This window comes from Bufo gargarizans, chromosome 3, assembly GCF_014858855.1.
Source record: "Bufo gargarizans isolate SCDJY-AF-19 chromosome 3, ASM1485885v1, whole genome shotgun sequence".
NCBI lineage: Eukaryota > Metazoa > Chordata > Amphibia > Anura > Bufonidae > Bufo > Bufo gargarizans.
This window is the reverse complement of record NC_058082.1, coordinates 545,075,194-545,092,906: the sequence shown is the minus strand read 5'-3', so window position 1 is coordinate 545,092,906 and position 17,713 is coordinate 545,075,194. Positions and strand designations below refer to the sequence as shown.

The 17,713-nt window shown below is 39.2% G+C and overlaps 1 protein-coding gene across 1 annotated transcript; it reads right to left on the bottom strand.

Moving 5' to 3' along the window:
• Positions 1-947: 947 nt before the first annotated feature.
• Positions 948-15,160, bottom strand: LOC122931764 (gastrula zinc finger protein XlCGF26.1-like). The gene is made up of 3 exons (XM_044285823.1): positions 15,109-15,160; positions 2,685-2,911; positions 948-2,177 (listed from the first exon to the last, which is right to left on the bottom strand). Exons 1-3 carry the CDS (start codon positions 15,158-15,160, stop codon positions 948-950), a joined length of 1,509 nt encoding a protein of 502 aa, XP_044141758.1.
• Between the last annotated feature and the right edge of the window lie 2,553 nt (positions 15,161-17,713).

The window sequence follows — 17,713 nt, the reverse complement described above, 5'->3', positions numbered from 1 at the left end:
CGTACAGCATTAAAAAACAAATTCGACCATGGGTGTCCCTGCCAAGACGGTAACCACTAAAGTGTTGCGACTACATATAGGGACTACCAAATATACATGTGACTTGGTAGAGCTAACCAAATAAGAAGCAAAAAACTGAAAAAACTGAAGCTCATAAACATCCAATTTATGAAAAAATACTTTATTATTACATATTAAATAATGTATATAGTACCATTAAAAATTGAGGGTGGGGATTGGGGAACAGGAAAAACACCATCCCGGCATAATACAGACCACTAAATCCAAGTAAAGTGCATACAGTCAGAAAATTCATCAGTTGATAATGGATTTTAACGGTGAGCCCACAAAAATAAATGACATGAAAAAACAGCAAATGGCAACGGACGAAGGCACGTCGAAACGTGCGTCAGGGTAATTCCATCCCAGCACTCAGACCCTATTATCCTTAGGTGAGTCTCTTGCATTTACGTACTGTGTAGAGTATTAGTCTGTTTGTAGGACCCCAGGCTTTATTGTGATTTAGATGGCATATACTCTAGCCACCAGGTGTTTACACCATAAGGTGTCTTTCATGAGGACTTTTGCAGTCTCTGGCTGTATTGCCATTTGCTGTTTTTTTAATGTCATTTATTTTTGTTGGCTCACCTTTAAAATCCATTATCATATAATGCAACTGATGAATTTTCTGACTGTATGCACTTGTATTTAGTGGTCTGTATTACGTGGGGATGGTGTTTTTCCTGTTCCCCATCCTAATTTTTTAATGATACTATATACATTATTTAATATGTAATAATGAAGTATTTTTTCATAAATTGGATGTTTATGAGCTTCAGTTTTTTCAGTTTTTAGCTTCTTATTATGACGTACAGTTACATTATAATAAGCGAAGGGGATAAAAGCCCAGACAACCTCTTTAATTTACAGCCAAAGAATTTTGTATATTAAATAGGCTTCTCTCCTGTGTGAATTCTCAGGTGTCTCACAAAACTTGACTTCTCACTAAACCACTTCCCACATTCTAAGCATAAAAATGGCTTCTCTCCAGTGTGAATTTTCTGATGTTTCACAAGAACTGTTTTCTGACTAAAACACTTCCCACATTCTGAGCATGAAAATGGCTTCTCTCCTGTGTGAGTTTTCTGATGTTGATTAAGATTTGATTTCTGACTAAAACACTTTTCACATTCGGGACATGAAAATCCCTTCTCTCCTGTGTGAATTCTCTGATGTTGCACAAGATTTGATTTATTACTAAAACATTTACCACAATCTGAACATGAAAATCCCTTCTCTCCTGTGTGAATTTTCTGATGTTTGACAAGAATTGTTTTCCGACTAAAACACTTCCCACATTCTGAGCATGAAAATGGCTTCTCTTCTGTGTGAATTTTATGATGTTTCACAAGAATTGTTTTCTGACTAAAACACTTCCCACATTCTGAGCATGAAAATGGCTTCTCTCTTGTGTGAGTTTTCTGATGTTGATTAAGATTTGATTTCTGACTAAAACACTTTTCACATTCGGGACATGAAAATCCCTTCTCTCCTGTGTGAATTCTCTGATGTTGCACAAGATTTGATTTATTACTAAAACATTTACCACATTCTGAACATAAAAATCCCTTCTCTCCTGTGTGAATTTTCTGATGTTTGACAAGAATTGTTTTCCGACTAAAACACTTCCCACATTCTGAGCATGAAAATGGCTTCTCTCCTGTGTGAGTTTTCTGATGTTGAATAAGATGTGATTTCTGACTAAAACACTTTTCACATTCGGGACATGAAAATCCCTTCTCTCCTGTGTGAATTCTCTGATGTTGCACAAGATTTGATTTATCACTAAAACATTTTCCACATTCTGAACATGAAAATCCCTTCTCTCCTGTGTGAATTTTCTGATGTTTCACAAGAATGGTTTTCTGACTAAGACACTTCCCACATTCTGAGCATGAAAATGGCTTCTCTCCTGTGTGAGTTTTCTGATGTTGAATAAGATATGATTTCTTACTAAAACACTTTTCACATTCGGGACATGAAAATCCCTTCTCTCCTGTGTGAATTCTCTGATGTTGCACAAGATTTGATTTATTACTAAAACATTTGCCACATTCTGAACATGAAAATCCCTTCTCTCCTGTGTGAATTCTCTGATGTTGCACAAGAATTGTTTTCTGACTAAAGCATTTCTCACATTCAGGACATGGAAATGGCTTCTCTCCCGTGTGAATTCTGTGATGTTGCACAAGATTTGATTTATCACTAAAACATTTCCCACATTCTGAACATGAATATGGCTGCTCCCCAGTATGAGTTCTTAGGTGCATCTTAAGATAATATTGACTCTTAAAACACTTCCCACATTCCAAACATGAAAATGGCTTCTCTCCTGTGTGAGTTCTCTGATGTTCAACAAGATGTGATTTCCGACTAAAACACTTCCCACATTCTGAACATGAAAATGGCTTCTCTCCTGTGTGAGTTTTCTCATGTTCAACAAGATGTGATTTCTGACTAAAACAGTTCCCGCATTCTGAACATGAAAATGGCTTCTCCCCTGTGTGAGTTTTCTGATGTTCAACAAGATGTGATTTCTGACTAAAACAGTTCCTGCATTCTGAACATGAATATGGCTTCTCTCCTGTGTGATTTCTCTGATTTTCAGCAACACTTGATATCACATTAAAAGTTTTCTCTCTTTCAGAACATGGCGGTTCATCTTTCTGAATTTCTTTGTGCACAGAAAGATTTGCATTATTTTCAAAATCTTTTCCATATTCAGAATTTGCAGACATCTCACTCAGATTGTGTCCAGTTCTATTAGTGCTAATTTGGGATTGAGTACCTTTTATTTCATAAGAAGGAGATAGAATTAGATGACCATGGGAGCCTTTTATACGGTCTTCACCTGGAGAAAGAAAAATATTATAAGATAAAAGGTTCTCTTTTCCCTCAAATTCGGGAAATGTTTTTTACATCACAAATTAATTTATGAAGTTATTACGTGAAGTTTCGCGAGACTTCGCGGAGCAATAACTTCGGCTCAACGGAACCAATGCTCCGTACAGTATTAGAGCGACGTATTATGCGAATCGATTTCGGATTTTTCATCTGATGTCGATTCGCTCATCCCTAAACACAGCATTTACAGCAGCCAGTATGCCAGAGCAACCAATGTGAGGAAACATGGCAACTCGTGTCACAGTAAACCACATGATGACACTACCATTATAAAAAATGAGAGGAATCTGGTAATACAATTATAATAAAGTAATATTTCAATATTCTCTATCATTTTATTTAATTTATTGTGGGAGATGAGGAGTTACAGATTGGTACATGGATCCCAACAGCCCCTAGAGACTGACACATGGACCCAGGTGGAGAAGTGAGGCTTTGACACATTTTTCTTATGGGCAAATCTCTAGAATCTGTTTTCTGATTTGAATTGTTTCTGTACGCCCTTTTATACACATTTTATATCAGATAGGTCTAGTGCCAGTGATATGATGGGTAATAAATGAATTTTTAATAATAATAATAATAATAATAATAGTAATAATAATCACCATGATGCTCTTTTAACCATTTACTTTTCTCCTCCTTTTAATATAGTTCCAAACTAGAAGATTGTCCTCCAGTCGCTCATTTTCATAATAATTAATTTATTCAAGTCATAAGGACACAAAAAAGCTTCAAAAGACATTCTGGACGACTTTATGACACTTCTAAGCTTGTGTGTAATAGATGACTTTGGGGCGATATTTACTATATACTGTTCTGACTGCTTTCTGTATAGAGACCTTTATTATATTACTATGTACAGATATCTATAGAGGTGCTGGAAATAAAAGTGTCTACGGTGAAAAAAACGTATTCAAATCAGACACCAATTAAAGATTCCCCCTGTCAGTAATCTTCTTTCCTCCTGTTATTGATGCTTTCGAGCGGTCCAGTGATGGCAGTCAGGATCAGTGATTGTCCGTGTTCCCGACACAGTTACAGGTATGTACTATCACATATGTGGACACTGCGTGTACAATCACTTACACACTACTGCTCACAACCGTATGGCTTTTTTGGTATTTTGCGGTCCGCAAAAATACGGATGATGTCCGTGTGCATTACGTTTTTTGCGGAACAGAACAGCTGGCCCCTGATAGAACAGTACTATCCATGTCTGTTATGCGGACAATAATAGGACATGTTCTATCTTTTAACTGAATGGAAAAATGTAAATACAGAAACGGAAGGCATACGGAGTACCTTCCGTTTCTTTTTTTTGGGGGGGCGGATCCATTAAAATGAACATACAGAACGCAAAAACAGAACGTAAACGAAAAAAAAAAAATGTTTGTGTGCATGAGGCCTTACAGTCAGTTCAGTGATATTTACCAGACATGGACCCTTCACACACTCAGGACTTGATCTCCAGTCAGTGTCTTCTCCTCAGCAAGTCAGTGAGCCAAGTAAATTCCCTTGGTGAATTCGACCTTTTTGGCCATGCTTGGGTCTTTTATACCCCTTTGGTGGCTATAGCTATCTGCTCCTCCTTCCATATACAATGGAAGAATAATGGTGCCACCTCCTCATCAAACAGTTTAGCATTTTCTGGCCTCCTGAGAAACACATTGTATTTGCAGGGTAGAGACCTATTGTTCACACTCCTATTTAGCATCTGTAAGAGATTCCTGGGATACTCCGAGACCTTCTCATGTGAGAATCAGTGTAAACAATGAGCATTTTACATCCTGATGAGATACATTCCATCCAGACCTATAACTACATGCAAAAAAGTGAAAGACAGCGGCTACACCCACCAATCGGCTATAGATCCGAGGTGCTAACCTCAAAAGGCCTCACCCTAGGGCTATATAGAAAAAAGTGTTTAAGTGGAATTAAGAGGGGCACTCTCTACATATGGGATCACACACAGAATAGATATGATAAATTTACATTTAATATCAATGAATCTTCACTACAGATGACAGTAACAATTAAAGGGCTTCTGTCACCCCACTAAACGCTTTTTTTTTTGTCTACTTATAATCCCTATCCTGCCATATTGCCATACATTCTGTTATTAATAATTTTCGTTCAGTAGATTTAGCCAAAAACTTACTTTTATAATATGCTATTTACCTTTCTACCAGCAAGTAGGGCGTCTACTTGCTGGTAGAAGCAGCAGAAAACCACCCCTCCTTGTGTTGATTGACAGGGCCAGCCGCGATCTCCTCCTCCGGCCAGCCGTGTCAGCTTTTCAAAAATCGTGCGCCTGTGTTGATTCGGCGCAGGAGCTCTGAGATAAGGAGGCTCGCCTCCTCAGCACTCCCTCAGTGCGCCTGCGCCGATGATGTCTTCTCTTTCGGTGATGTCATCAGCGCAGGCGCACTGAGGGAGTGCTGAGGAGGCGAGCCTCATTATCTCAGAGCGCCTGCGCCGAATCAACACAGGCGCGCGATTTTTGAAAAGCTGACAGGGCTGGCCGGAGGAGGAGATCGCGGCTGGCCCTGTCAATCAACACAAGGACGCCCTACTTGCTGGTAGAAAGGCAATTAGCATATCATAAAAGTAAGTTTTTGGCTAAATCTACTGAACGAAAATTATTAATAACATAATGTATGGCAATATGGCAGGATAGGGATTATAAGTAGACAAAAAAAATGCGTTTAGTGGGGTGACAGAAGCCCTTTAACCACCTCAGCTCCCCTAGCTTAAACCCCCTTAATGACCAGACCACTTTTTACAATTCTACACTACTTTCACCATTTATTGCTCGGTCATACAACTTACCACCCAAATGAATTTTACCTCCTTTTCTTCTCACTAATAGAGCTTTCATTTGGTGGTATTTCATTGCTGCTGACATTTTTACTTTTTTTGTTATTAATCGAAATTTACCGAAATTTTTCAATTTCAGTTGTAATTTTTTTTTTTAAAACGACATCTATATATTAATTTTTCTCTAAATTTATTGTTCTACATGTCTTTGATAAAAAAAAATGTTTGGGTAAAAAAAAATGGTTTGGGTAAAAGTTATAGCGTTTACAAACTATGGTACAAAAATGTGAATTTCCGTTTTTTCAAGCAGCTCTGACTTTCCGAGCACCTGTCATGTTTCCTGAGGTTCTACAATGCCCAGACAGTAGAAATGCCCCACAAATGACCCCATTTCGGAAAGTAGACACCCTAAGGTATTCGCTGATGGGCATAGTGAGTTTATAGAACTTTTTTATTTTTTGTCACAAGTTAGTGGAAAATGATGATTTTTTTTTTTTTCTTACAAAGTCTCATATTCCACTAACATGTGACAAAAAATGAAAACTTCCATGAACTCACTATGCCCATCACGAAATACCTTGGGGTGTCTTCTTTCCAAAATGGGGTCACTTGTGGGGTAGTTATACTGCCCTGGCATTTTAGGGGCCCTAATGCGTGAGAAGTAGTTTGAAATTCAAATGTGTAAAAAATGTCCTGTGAAATCCTAAAGATGCTCTTTAGAATTTGTGCCCCTTTGCCCACCTAATTATTTACAATTGGTCAGTGAGACCAGTAATTGTCTCTAGGTTGACACGTATTATTAATTGCTAAAATATAACGTTTAATGCTTGTCCTTAAAATACTAACTTAATTTAAAATTATCAGCCATATATGTCTCATTACTCATAGTGATCTGAGTGTTATTATTAATCCACTAGGGGGCAGTCGTCACTAGTGGCTGCCTAGCTATCTGCGTTGTCTCCACCGTGCTTAATTTGATACACACTGTTTATTTGCACAGTGTGCTGCCCACTGATAGCGAATGCCCTCCTGGTTTTCACTGTTGCTTATCAATGTATCAACATTCTCATAACTTGGCTGGCCAAAATGTAACTACTGTCACTCTCTGCCCCCCGACATGTTTAGCCAAACACTTGGCGTCTTCAGGGGTATGGGCAGGGAAATGTTTTAGGGGTGGGACCAGGCTTATAAAACCTCCCTGCGTGTGTCACAGTTGCATTGTCCAATGTGTGTCTATTTTACTGTTGAGCAGGGCATTCGGCCTATCCGTCTTTATTTCTTAAGGAAGGCTCGATCAGTGGTTCCTCCCACTCATCTATTGGCCAATGATCATTAAGCTGCGCCGTCTCTGCTTGCGCTCAGACTTAGTGCCGACCGAAACAATGTTTGTTATTGCGCATGTCTGGGCACTTGTAAACTGATTTGGTTTTCCTAAAATTTGTGCGCATGCGTCCGCTCGTTTATTGGATTGGTCATTATTGGCCACAGTGTATACATCTGATGACGTGAGTCATTATGCGCCCGCTGGGTGGTTCCCATCCATGCGCATGTCACGGAACTTAGTGTTTTACTTGTGTCGGCACTAAGAACTAGTGTTGAGCGCGAATATTCGAATTGCAAATATTTTTCTTGAATATCGCGATTTCGAGATTTCGCGAATATTTAGAATATAGTGCTATATATTCGCGAAATCGAATATTCGTTTTTTTTTATTTTTTTTTTAATACTCCATTCAGTGCCCGTTGCCGTGCTCATGGAGCGTCCCCATCACCATGGGGACGCTCCATATACTAGAATGTACTGTCGGATTAGAGAATTACGTTGAAATCACCATGCGATTATTTCGTGTTATATTAATCGCATCGCAATTTCAGCTTCGCACTGCTATAATCCATATATGTGTATTTTACGAAATTTCGTACTATTGCTCTAACTTCGTCTTTTAGAATATTACGAATATTCTAAAAGACGAAGTTAGAGCAATATTACAAAATTTCGTAAAATACACATATATATTGCAATTTAGCTAATATACTGCTATAATCATTTTTTTTTTCTTTCATTTTTTTCCCTCTTCTGAACTTAAGTTTTGTAAAATATGTACACTGTTAAAAAAAATTAATATAGCAGTATATTAGCTAAATTACAATATATGTGTATTTTACGAAATTTCGTAATATTGCTCTAACTTCGTCTTTTAGAATATTCGTAATATTCTAAAAGACGAAGTTAGAGCAATAGTAGGAAATTTCGTAAAATACACATATATGGAATATAGCAGTGCGAAGCTGAAATTGCGATGCGATTAATATAACACGAAATAATCGCATGGTGATTTCTACTTAGTACTGCTATAGTCCATCAGTTGAAATCGCCATGCGATGAATATAACTCGAAGTATAATACTGCTATATTCCATATTCGCCGAATATGGACTATAGCAGTACTAAGTAGAAATCACCATGCGATTATTTCGTGTTATATTAATCACATCGCAATTTCAGCTTCGCACTGCTATATTCCATATATGTGTATTTTACGAAATTTCCTACTATTGCTCTAACTTCGTCTTTTAGAATATTACGAATATTCTAAAAGACGAAGTTAGAGCAATATTACGAAATTTCGTAAAATACACATATATATTGTAATTTAGCAAATATACTGCTATATTAACTTTTTTTAACAGTGTACATATTTTACAAAGCTTAAGTTCAGAAGAGGGAAAAAAAATGAAAGAAAAAAAAAAATGATTATAGCACTATATTAGCTAAATTACAATATATATGTGTATTTTACGAAATTTCGTAATATTGCTCTAACTTCGTCTTTTAGAATATTCGTAATATTCTAAAAGACGAAGTTAGAGCAATAGTACGAAATTTCGTAAAATACCATTGCCTTATACTATTATACTAGAAAAATCGCAACACGCGATTAAAATAATCGCATATTATTCGCGAAAAATTGAAATAATTACGAATATTCGATTTCGACGAATATAACACGAATATTCACTCGAATATTCGCGATATATCGCAAAATCGAATATGGCACCTCTCGCTCATCACAACTAAGAACTATCGCGCCTGCTCAAATTGATAGAGCCTGCTAGCGTGATTCTCTATTGCGCATGCGCTGGAACTTCGTCGCTCTGGAATATACCAAAGTTTCTACTGCGCATGGCAGGGTACTTAGGCTTGTCAGATAGTTGATGTCAGGGCTCTGCCTGCTTGCTTCCGATAGACTTGATGAAATTGTCCCCTCCTGTACATGTTTAGAACATCAGGTACCTCTCCGACTTCACCATCAGATTGAGTTAGTACAGGTACTACATCACAGTTTAGCTACCCGGCCAAAATCTTCTTTGACCTGTACACTCACTATTGGAGTAGGGTACCACTTTATTTTGATTTATAAGGATTCCTCCTTTAGATATTCTAAGCCATAGAGGGGGATACTAACATATATCCATATACTTAATATGTTCGTGGATTCCGCCTATTTGTTTGTATATTGCCTGCTGTGCCGAGGCCCTGATGAAGATAGAATAATTAAAAAATTGCCTTATACTCTTATTCCTGTTCTTTTTATTCCACATTTATATCTGGATAAAGATCTATATCTCCTGCTCAACATTTATCCATGCTCTTTTATGTGTTTTACAGATACCTAAGAGGTACCCACCTCCACTGCATCACCTCAGCACTCCACCAGGTATGTATATATTTTTCTAATATTATTTTGTGCAGTGGATTATTTTTGGTTAATGATTTTTGAAGGATACCATCTTCTATCATATAGTTTCTCTCACAATATAGGAATGCGCATTTGCTTGGTCACATTAGAGGTTTTGCAAGGCTGGTTTTCTGCCCTATAGTCAGTCGTCATGTAGTTCTATGGTTGTTTTACTTGTGTACTTTATTATTTTACAAGTTTATAGGAATCTCTCTTAGAGGAACGAGGCGTATGTAAAGCCCTCATTCAAACCATGCGGGGCTAAGCTGCCCAGGCAATTTATCCACAGAGTTTCCTCCTGTTGAAGCCTCTTATCCAGATTGCCCATCCTAGGGCTTAGCTTCAGTCTTTGGATGCCCCATACTTTTAGACTCTGGATGTTCCCATCATGTTTATTTTGCATGTGTCTTAAAAGGGGTGTATCACTGATAGTATTTATAGTGCTAAGATGTTTAGAGATACGCCTCCTTCTTGTGTGGTCTTGCCCACGTATATTTTTGGACAGCCACATTGTATGGCGTATACTACTCCCATGGATTTACAGTTTATGTATTCTTTAATCTGATATATTTTATTGTCAGTTGGGTTTATGAATTCCTTTTTTGGTATCATTCTTACGCAGAAACTGCAATCGCCACATGGGTACGATCCCACTGTCCTAAGCCAGGTGGAATTATCTTGTTTTTTACTCTGAGTAAAGTGACTATGCACTAGTTTTTCTTTTATATTCTGCCCCCTCCTGTATGTGATGGCTGGTCTAGGGGTAATGATTTATTTTATTTCTTCATCAGAGAGTAGTATATGCCAATGTCATCCCAAGATGTTGCGTATCTTTTCATGTTGCCCATCATAATTTCCTATACACCGTACTACTTTCTCAGTTTGATTTCCCAATCTAGGCTGCAAAAAAATGTCACACATGTGGTATCGCCGTACTCAGAAGAAGTAGAGCAATGTGTTTTGGGGTGTCTTTTTACATACACCCATGCTGGGTGAGAGAAATATCTCTCTAAAAGTCAACTTTTCCCATTTTTTTTTGTACAAATTTGTCATTATAGAGAGATATTTCTCTCACCCAGCATGGGTATATGTAAAAAGACACCCCAAAACACATTGCCCAACTTCTCTTGAGTACGGCGATACCACATGTGTGACACTTTTTTGCAGCCTAGGTGGGAAAAGGGGCCCAAATTCCTTTTAGGAGGGCATTTCTAGACATTTGGATTCCAGACTTCTTCTCACGCTTTAGGGCCCCTAAAATGCCAGGGCAGTATAAATCCCCTACATGTGACCCCATTTTAGAAAGAAAACACCCCAAGGTATTCAATGAGGGGCATGGCGAGTTCATAGAAGTTTTTTTTTTTTGGGCACAAGTTAGCGGAAATTGATTTTATTTTATTTTTTTTCTCACAAAGTCTCCCTTTCCGCTAACTTGTGACAAAAAATAAAATTTTACATGAACTCGCCATGCCCCTCACAAAATACCTTGGGGTGTCTTCTTTCCAAAATGGGGTCACATGTGGGGTAGTTATACTGCCCTGGCATTTTAGGGGCCCTAAAGCGTGAGAAGAAGTCTGGAATATAAATGTCTAAAATATTTTACACATTTGGATTCCGTGAAGGGTATGGTGAGTTCATGTGAGATTTTATTTTTTTGTCGCAAGTTAGTGGAATATGAGACTTTGTAAGAAAAAAAAAATCTATTTCCCGCTAACTTGTGCCAAAAAAATGTCTGAATGGAGCCTTACTGGGGGGTGATCAATGACAGGGGGGTGATCAGGGAGTCTAATATGGAGTGATCAGGGGTTAATAAGGGGTTAATAAGTGACAGGGGGGTGTAGTGTAGTGGCGTTTGGTGCTACTTATTACAGAGCTGCCTGTGTCGTCTGGTGGTCGATCCAAGCAAAAGGAACCACCAGAGGACCAGGTAGCAGGTATATTAGACGCTGTTATCAAAACAGCGTCTGATATACCTTTTAGGGGTTAAAAAAATCGCATCTACAACCTGCCAGTGAACGATCGCCGCTGGCAGGCTGTAGATCAGCTAGTTTACCTCCGTTTCCTGTGACCGTGTGCGCCTGTGTGCGTAAAATACACATATATATTGTAATTTAGCTAATATACTGCTATATTAACTTTTTTTTAACAGTGTACATATTTTACAAAGCTTAAGTTCAGAAGAGGGAAAAAAAATGAAAGAAAAAAAAAAATGATTATAGCACCATATTAGCTAAATTACAATATATATGTGTATTTTACGAAATTTCGTAATATTGCTCTAACTTCGTCTTTTAGAATATTCGTAATATTCTAAAAGACGAAGTTAGAGCAATAGTACGAAATTTCGTAAAATACACATATATGGATTATAGCAGTGCGAAGCTGAAATTGCGATGTGATTAATATAACACGAAATAATCGCATGGTGATTTCAACGTAATTCTCTAATCCGACAGTACATTCTAGTATATGGAGCGTCCCCATGGTGATGGGGACGCTCCATGAGCACGGCAACGGGCACTGAATGGAGCATTAAAAAAAAAACGAATATTCGATTTCGCGAATATATAGCACTATATTCTAAATATTCGCGAAATCTCGAAATCGCGATATTCGAGAAAAATATTTGCAATTCGAATATTCGCGCTCAACACTAGTTAGTACCAACTTCTATTTGTTATTTTGTTCAAAGTGCAGTAGTGCAGTTTTCTTCAAAGTGCAGTAGTGCAGTTTAAATAATATATGCAGTCCATGAAACTTTATGTATCATTCAAAGTGCAGTAGTGCAATTTAGACAGTATATACAGTCCATACAACTTTGTGTATCCTGCTCCAATCCAATCTTACTATACAGTCCGTGCAGCCTTAGATACAGCAGGGTGTGCTGCTCTATTGCACTGTGCTCGGTGTATCTATCTAGCGGCTGTATGATGCGCTGTTATGTCCGGACATAAAAATGGATGTCTCTTACCAGACTCTCGGTCTGCCGCTCACCCGCCTCCCAATAGTCAGCGTCTCTTACCGGTCTACCAGTTCACGGCGTCCTCTGCTGCCCTGCTCCTCACCCTGTACACGGCGTCCCACGTGGTGATGCAAGCGTCGGCGCGGCGTCTCACGTGACGCGGAAGGGGCGTTACTTGCCGGTCAGTTGATCGTGTATGCCGGAGGTCCTAGTCGGGCTGAAGCAATTCCTAGAGAGGCCTGTCGTTCTTAGTTCTATGATCTTTGCGTGCACATCAGTTAATTCTGCTCACTTGCGTGATATGCACGCAAAGATCATAGAACTAAGAATGTGAGTTTTTCTTATAGGTTGGTCTAACTAAGCTATGTAGTACTGTACAGTCTATGGAAGATGTCCACACACTACAAGCTGACTTGAACACTCTGAGTGACTGGGCATCAACTTCGCAAATGAGGTTCAATGTGGACAAATGTAAAGTTCTGCATCTTGGTAATAATCTCTGTGCTTCATATGTCCTAGGGGATGTAGCACTGGGAGAGTCACTTATAGAGAAGGATTTGGGTGTCCTTGTAGATGGTAGAGTAAATAACAGCACAATGTCAATCAGCTGCTTCAAGGCTAGCAGGATATTGTCATGCATTAAACGAGGCATGGACTCGCGGGGCAGGAATTACCATTTTACAAAGCGCTGGTGCGGCCTCATCTGGAACGTGTAGTTCAGTTCTGGGCACCAGTCGATAGAAAGGATGCCCTGGAGCTGTAGAGAGTACAGAGGAGAACGACTAAACTGATAAAGGCCATGGAGGATCTTAGTTATGAGGAAAGACTAAAATAATTAAAATTATTTAGTCTGGAGAAGAGACGACTAAGGGGGGACATGATTAACCTATACAAAATATAAATGGGCCATACAACAAATACGGTGAAAAACAGTTGTATGTAAAATGTCCTTAAAAGACAAGGGGGCACTGCCTCCGACTGGAGAAGAAAAAGTTCAGTCTACAGAAGCGTCAAAGCTTCTTTACTGTAAGAACTGTGAATCTCTGGAATAGACTTCCTCAGGACGTGGTCACAGCAGGAACAGTGGGCAGTTTAAAAACGATTTAGATAAATTCCTAAAAGTAAATGACATTAATACTTATGAAAATGTGTAAAAATCTGAGTCTCACTTCCTTCTGGGATTTGCATCCCCACAGATCCCACGGTTGAACTTGATGGATTTATGTCTTATTTCAACCAGATTAACTATGTAACATTTCAATGAAAATGGACTCATTACATTTGAGTCTCATTACCATGAAGCACAAGGAAATTCTGCTTCATGGCGAATCAGAATGTTCCTGAAATTCGGATTGAAGTCCACTTCAGATACTTTGAATCGCTCAATATTAATCATTACATTTACCAGGATAAGTCCTTTAATACTATCATTGGGAGTAGTAGTGGTATAATAGAGAAAAAGCTTGCATTCTTTTAGGCCTAAAGACTTTTCAAAAGGGTAATAAAAAAAAAGATTATGATTCCCCAGGTTTTCGGGTTCAGAGTATTGTGGTAAATTTACTTTGCAGTACTATGAAGATTATGGGGAATCGGGTCATTTAAAAAAAAATTAAGGTTGAAATGGTTGGGGAAATATTTCAAATTATTTTTTTTCCTCCTCAGTGGGCTGGCGGAGGGCTCGGGGATCTTTTATTTATTTTTGCATGTGTTTATTTTTTTTATGATTGTCTATAGAAGATTTATTGCAAATTAAGTGGAATCAAAATAAAAAAGTTGCACAGATATGTAACTGTTGCTCCTCTGTAATATGTAGACGAAAAACTGTAGGAATTTGTTGTTTAATCATCAGACTAGGCTATATCCTTAAGTATTTACAAGAGCATGTCACCTGATAGATATAAAAAAACTGTTGTCAATGAGAAAAATGCAAATAGACAAAAGTTCCAACAAAATGAAAACATTGCCACACCGGGATGTGTAGATGAGGCCGCGCCTTGTGTATCGTCTACCACATTCACAGAGACGTGTGATTGTCCACATAACAATAGTGAGAGATCCTCACCTGGACATTAGCATCACAATCACTCCCATCATTTAGATACTGATTTTGCTCTCCCAGATCTACAGATACAGTTCAAAAGTTGTGGCCGGGGCAGATCTTAGCTTTTTGCTGCCTGTGGTAAAAATTTAAATAGTGTCTCCACCTTACCAAATTCTCAATCCAGCCCCTACCCCAGCCCTACTGTTAACGGTATATTTGAACTAAGGGTTCCTGCACACGACCGTTGTTTGGGGCCACATCCAGGCTGCATAGTTTGCGGCTTAGAATTGGACACATTCACTTGAATGGGGCCGTAAGATATGTGGACAGCATTTAGTTTGCTGTCCTCATCCGTTGCTCCGTTCCATGACCCCGCAAAAAAATAGAACATGTCCGATTCTTGTCCATTTTGCGGACTATAATAGGCATTTCTATCATGAGCTGCCTTTTCCGTTCCACAAATTTGCGGAACGCACATGGCCGGCATCCATGTCTTGCAGATCTGCAATTTGCCGACCGCAAAATACGGCGCATTCGTGTGCATTAGCCGTAAGCATTACCAACAGTACGATATACCTCTTACATGCAGTGATGTCTCCTCTGATGCAGATGTTCTCTTTTCTCATGTTATCCATTTGTACCAAACCAAGACAAATGTATTTCAGACATGTCCTAGCATTAGAATTATTTAGTACATTTGATATGTTATACATCTTCTTATATATAGTGATGGTGTTGAGTAAGGTAAAACATCTAAAGCAGAATTCAGAACGAAGTTTAGAAAAAATTCCATTTGCAACAAATCTGAATTTCCTTGCGCTTCGTGTTGGGTACCTCCTGTATATAATTTTAACAATAATAATTACAATAATTACAACTTGGAACCGAACCCGAGTTCGAGAAATGTTTTTTTACAGTACAAATTCATTTATAAAGGTTATTGCGCAAAGTCTTGCTAGACTTTGCAAAGCAATAACTTCGGCTCATCTGAGCCAATACATTCTAATACTGTACAGAGCTCCTTCTCCGTACAGTTTTAGATGTTAGATGTTTCTGTTCTTCAATGATCAAGAGCCAATGAACAGGTCCAGTCCAGCAGGTTCTATGGATGTAGAACACAGTATGCTTACACTTAGGGGGTTGGGCCTACATCTTGCAAGTGACTTTCAGCCTCCGCTTAGTCATAGGGCAGTGGACACATATATTTCCCTGGTCAGATCGGATATCATGAAGTTGAGGAAACAGATGTTAGATAAACGGGGTTCCATCTGACCAGGGAAGAAAGTGATGCCCTCCTCTCTGTCAGCTGGTGTAAGGAATTAACCATCAAAGCGGCTGATAAGAGAGGAGTGATTGTCATCGTGGATACGGATAAATATGTTGCGGAGATTAGGAGTCAGTTGCAGGATAGGGAAGTGCACAGACCCATTAGTATGGATCCAAAATTTGAGATTATAAGGAAGATTAAGATTTTGTTTGATAATGCTTATGCTAATGATCTTATTGATGGAAAATTACATTCCTTTCTCATACATCAACATCCGGTAACACCAATACTGTACACGTTGCCTAAGATTTTGCTAAACCCGCCTGGACGCCCGATAGTCGTGGGGACAGACTCTGTGTTTCCTCCCGCGGCTGTCATTTTGTATAAACTGTTGAGAACGTCAGCGACGGGGGCCGCGTCTTACGTGAGAGACACAACCAAATTCCTTAATAAATTGAGAGACATCACATTCAGTGAAGGATACAGGCTAGTGTCCTTTGACGTGGTTAGCTTGTATACCAGCTTTGAACATGAACGGGGTCTGGAGGCGATACAATGGTCATTGGGATCTACTAACTATCCAGCGGAGTTGTGTGAGTTTGTGTGTTCCCTGTTGGAAATTTTGTTGACGTAATTATTTCCGCTTTGAGGAGGAGTTTTATATCAAATGTTGGGGGACCGCAGTGGGGTCAAATATGGCCCCAACTTATGCAAATATTTACATGACATACGTGGAAGAGTCATATTTATAGCCATCCGCCCTTTACCGATATGTGAGGGGTTGGATGCGGTATATCGATGACATATTCCTGATATGGTTGGGGACAGAGGTCAATTTGCAGGCATTCCATGACTTTTTGAATGACTTACATGTGCAGCTTAAATTTACGAGAGTGGACTCTACACAGTCTTTACAGTTCCTTGACACTCTGGTTTATGTGACAACTGAGGGCTTACCAACGGACCTCTAGGGATTATTACTATGAAGAGGACACAGTGGGGATTATTACTGTGAAGGGGCACAAAGAGGGCATTTCAACTGTGAAGGGGCACAGATAGGGCTTTACTACTGTGAAAGGGGCACAGATAGGGCTTTACTACTGTGAAAAGGGCACAGAGGGGGTATAACTAGTTTGAGAGGGGCACAATGAGGGCATAGCTACTTTGAAGGGGGACAATGAAGGGATAAGTACTTTAAGGGGGCACACATCTGTACAAAACTACTGTGAAGGTTGTACAACGATGGCAATACTACTGTGAGGGAGTACGATTTTTTTTAAGTATTGGGGGGGCAGAGAAAGGACCCCCCCTGGTTTCCAGACAACCTAGGCACGCATAGAGAGTGGACGTGGCTTGGGTTCCTGCGTTTGTCTCCAGCAGTCTGGCAAGTTTGAATCTCTGCTGTGGAGCTGAGCTACTGGTGGAAGTGACCTTCTGGAGACATGTCGGCTAGGGACGCACACAGCTCCCACACAGTCCACGGCTGAGAGAACTAGGCACTGGGCATGCAGATTTATCAGTGTGTTTTATAGGACTGGGTCCCCATGAGGTTAGAAGAAGCCAGAGATCGGTAAACCCTGTTAGAACATGTAGAAGCACCGGCTGTGTTGGTTTCACACCACAGTATGTCGGTGGGATCCACCATCCTCGCCTACGTAGCACTAACCGGGTTGCATAGCATTATATTAGTTTATGATGCTATGTAACCCTTAGAGGTCTGGAGTGTACTGGATAACACTAACATAATGCTATTCAAATAGAAGTTGATGGCAGCATTTTCGTCCAAAGATCCTTTATTAGCAGTTAGTCCATAAAACATGTACAAAAAGGTGCATAAAAATCAGCAACGTTTCAACTAACACCGAGTCTTTATCGAGCATAAATTTGCTCCACACACTATTTGTTTCACTAACATAATGCT

Coding starts and splice junctions, on each gene's coding strand:
- LOC122931764 (XM_044285823.1), bottom strand. CDS start 15,160: ATGGATAACATGAGAAAAGAGAACATCTGCATCAGAGGAGACATCACT. Junction 2,912..15,108: donor CAGAGGAGACATCACTGCAT/GTAAGAGGTATA, acceptor TTCTTTCTCCAG/GTGAAGACCGTATAAAAGGC. Junction 2,178..2,684: donor AAAGAGAGAAAACTTTTAAT/GTGATATCAAGT, acceptor TGCTTTAGTCAG/AAAACAATTCTTGTGCAACA.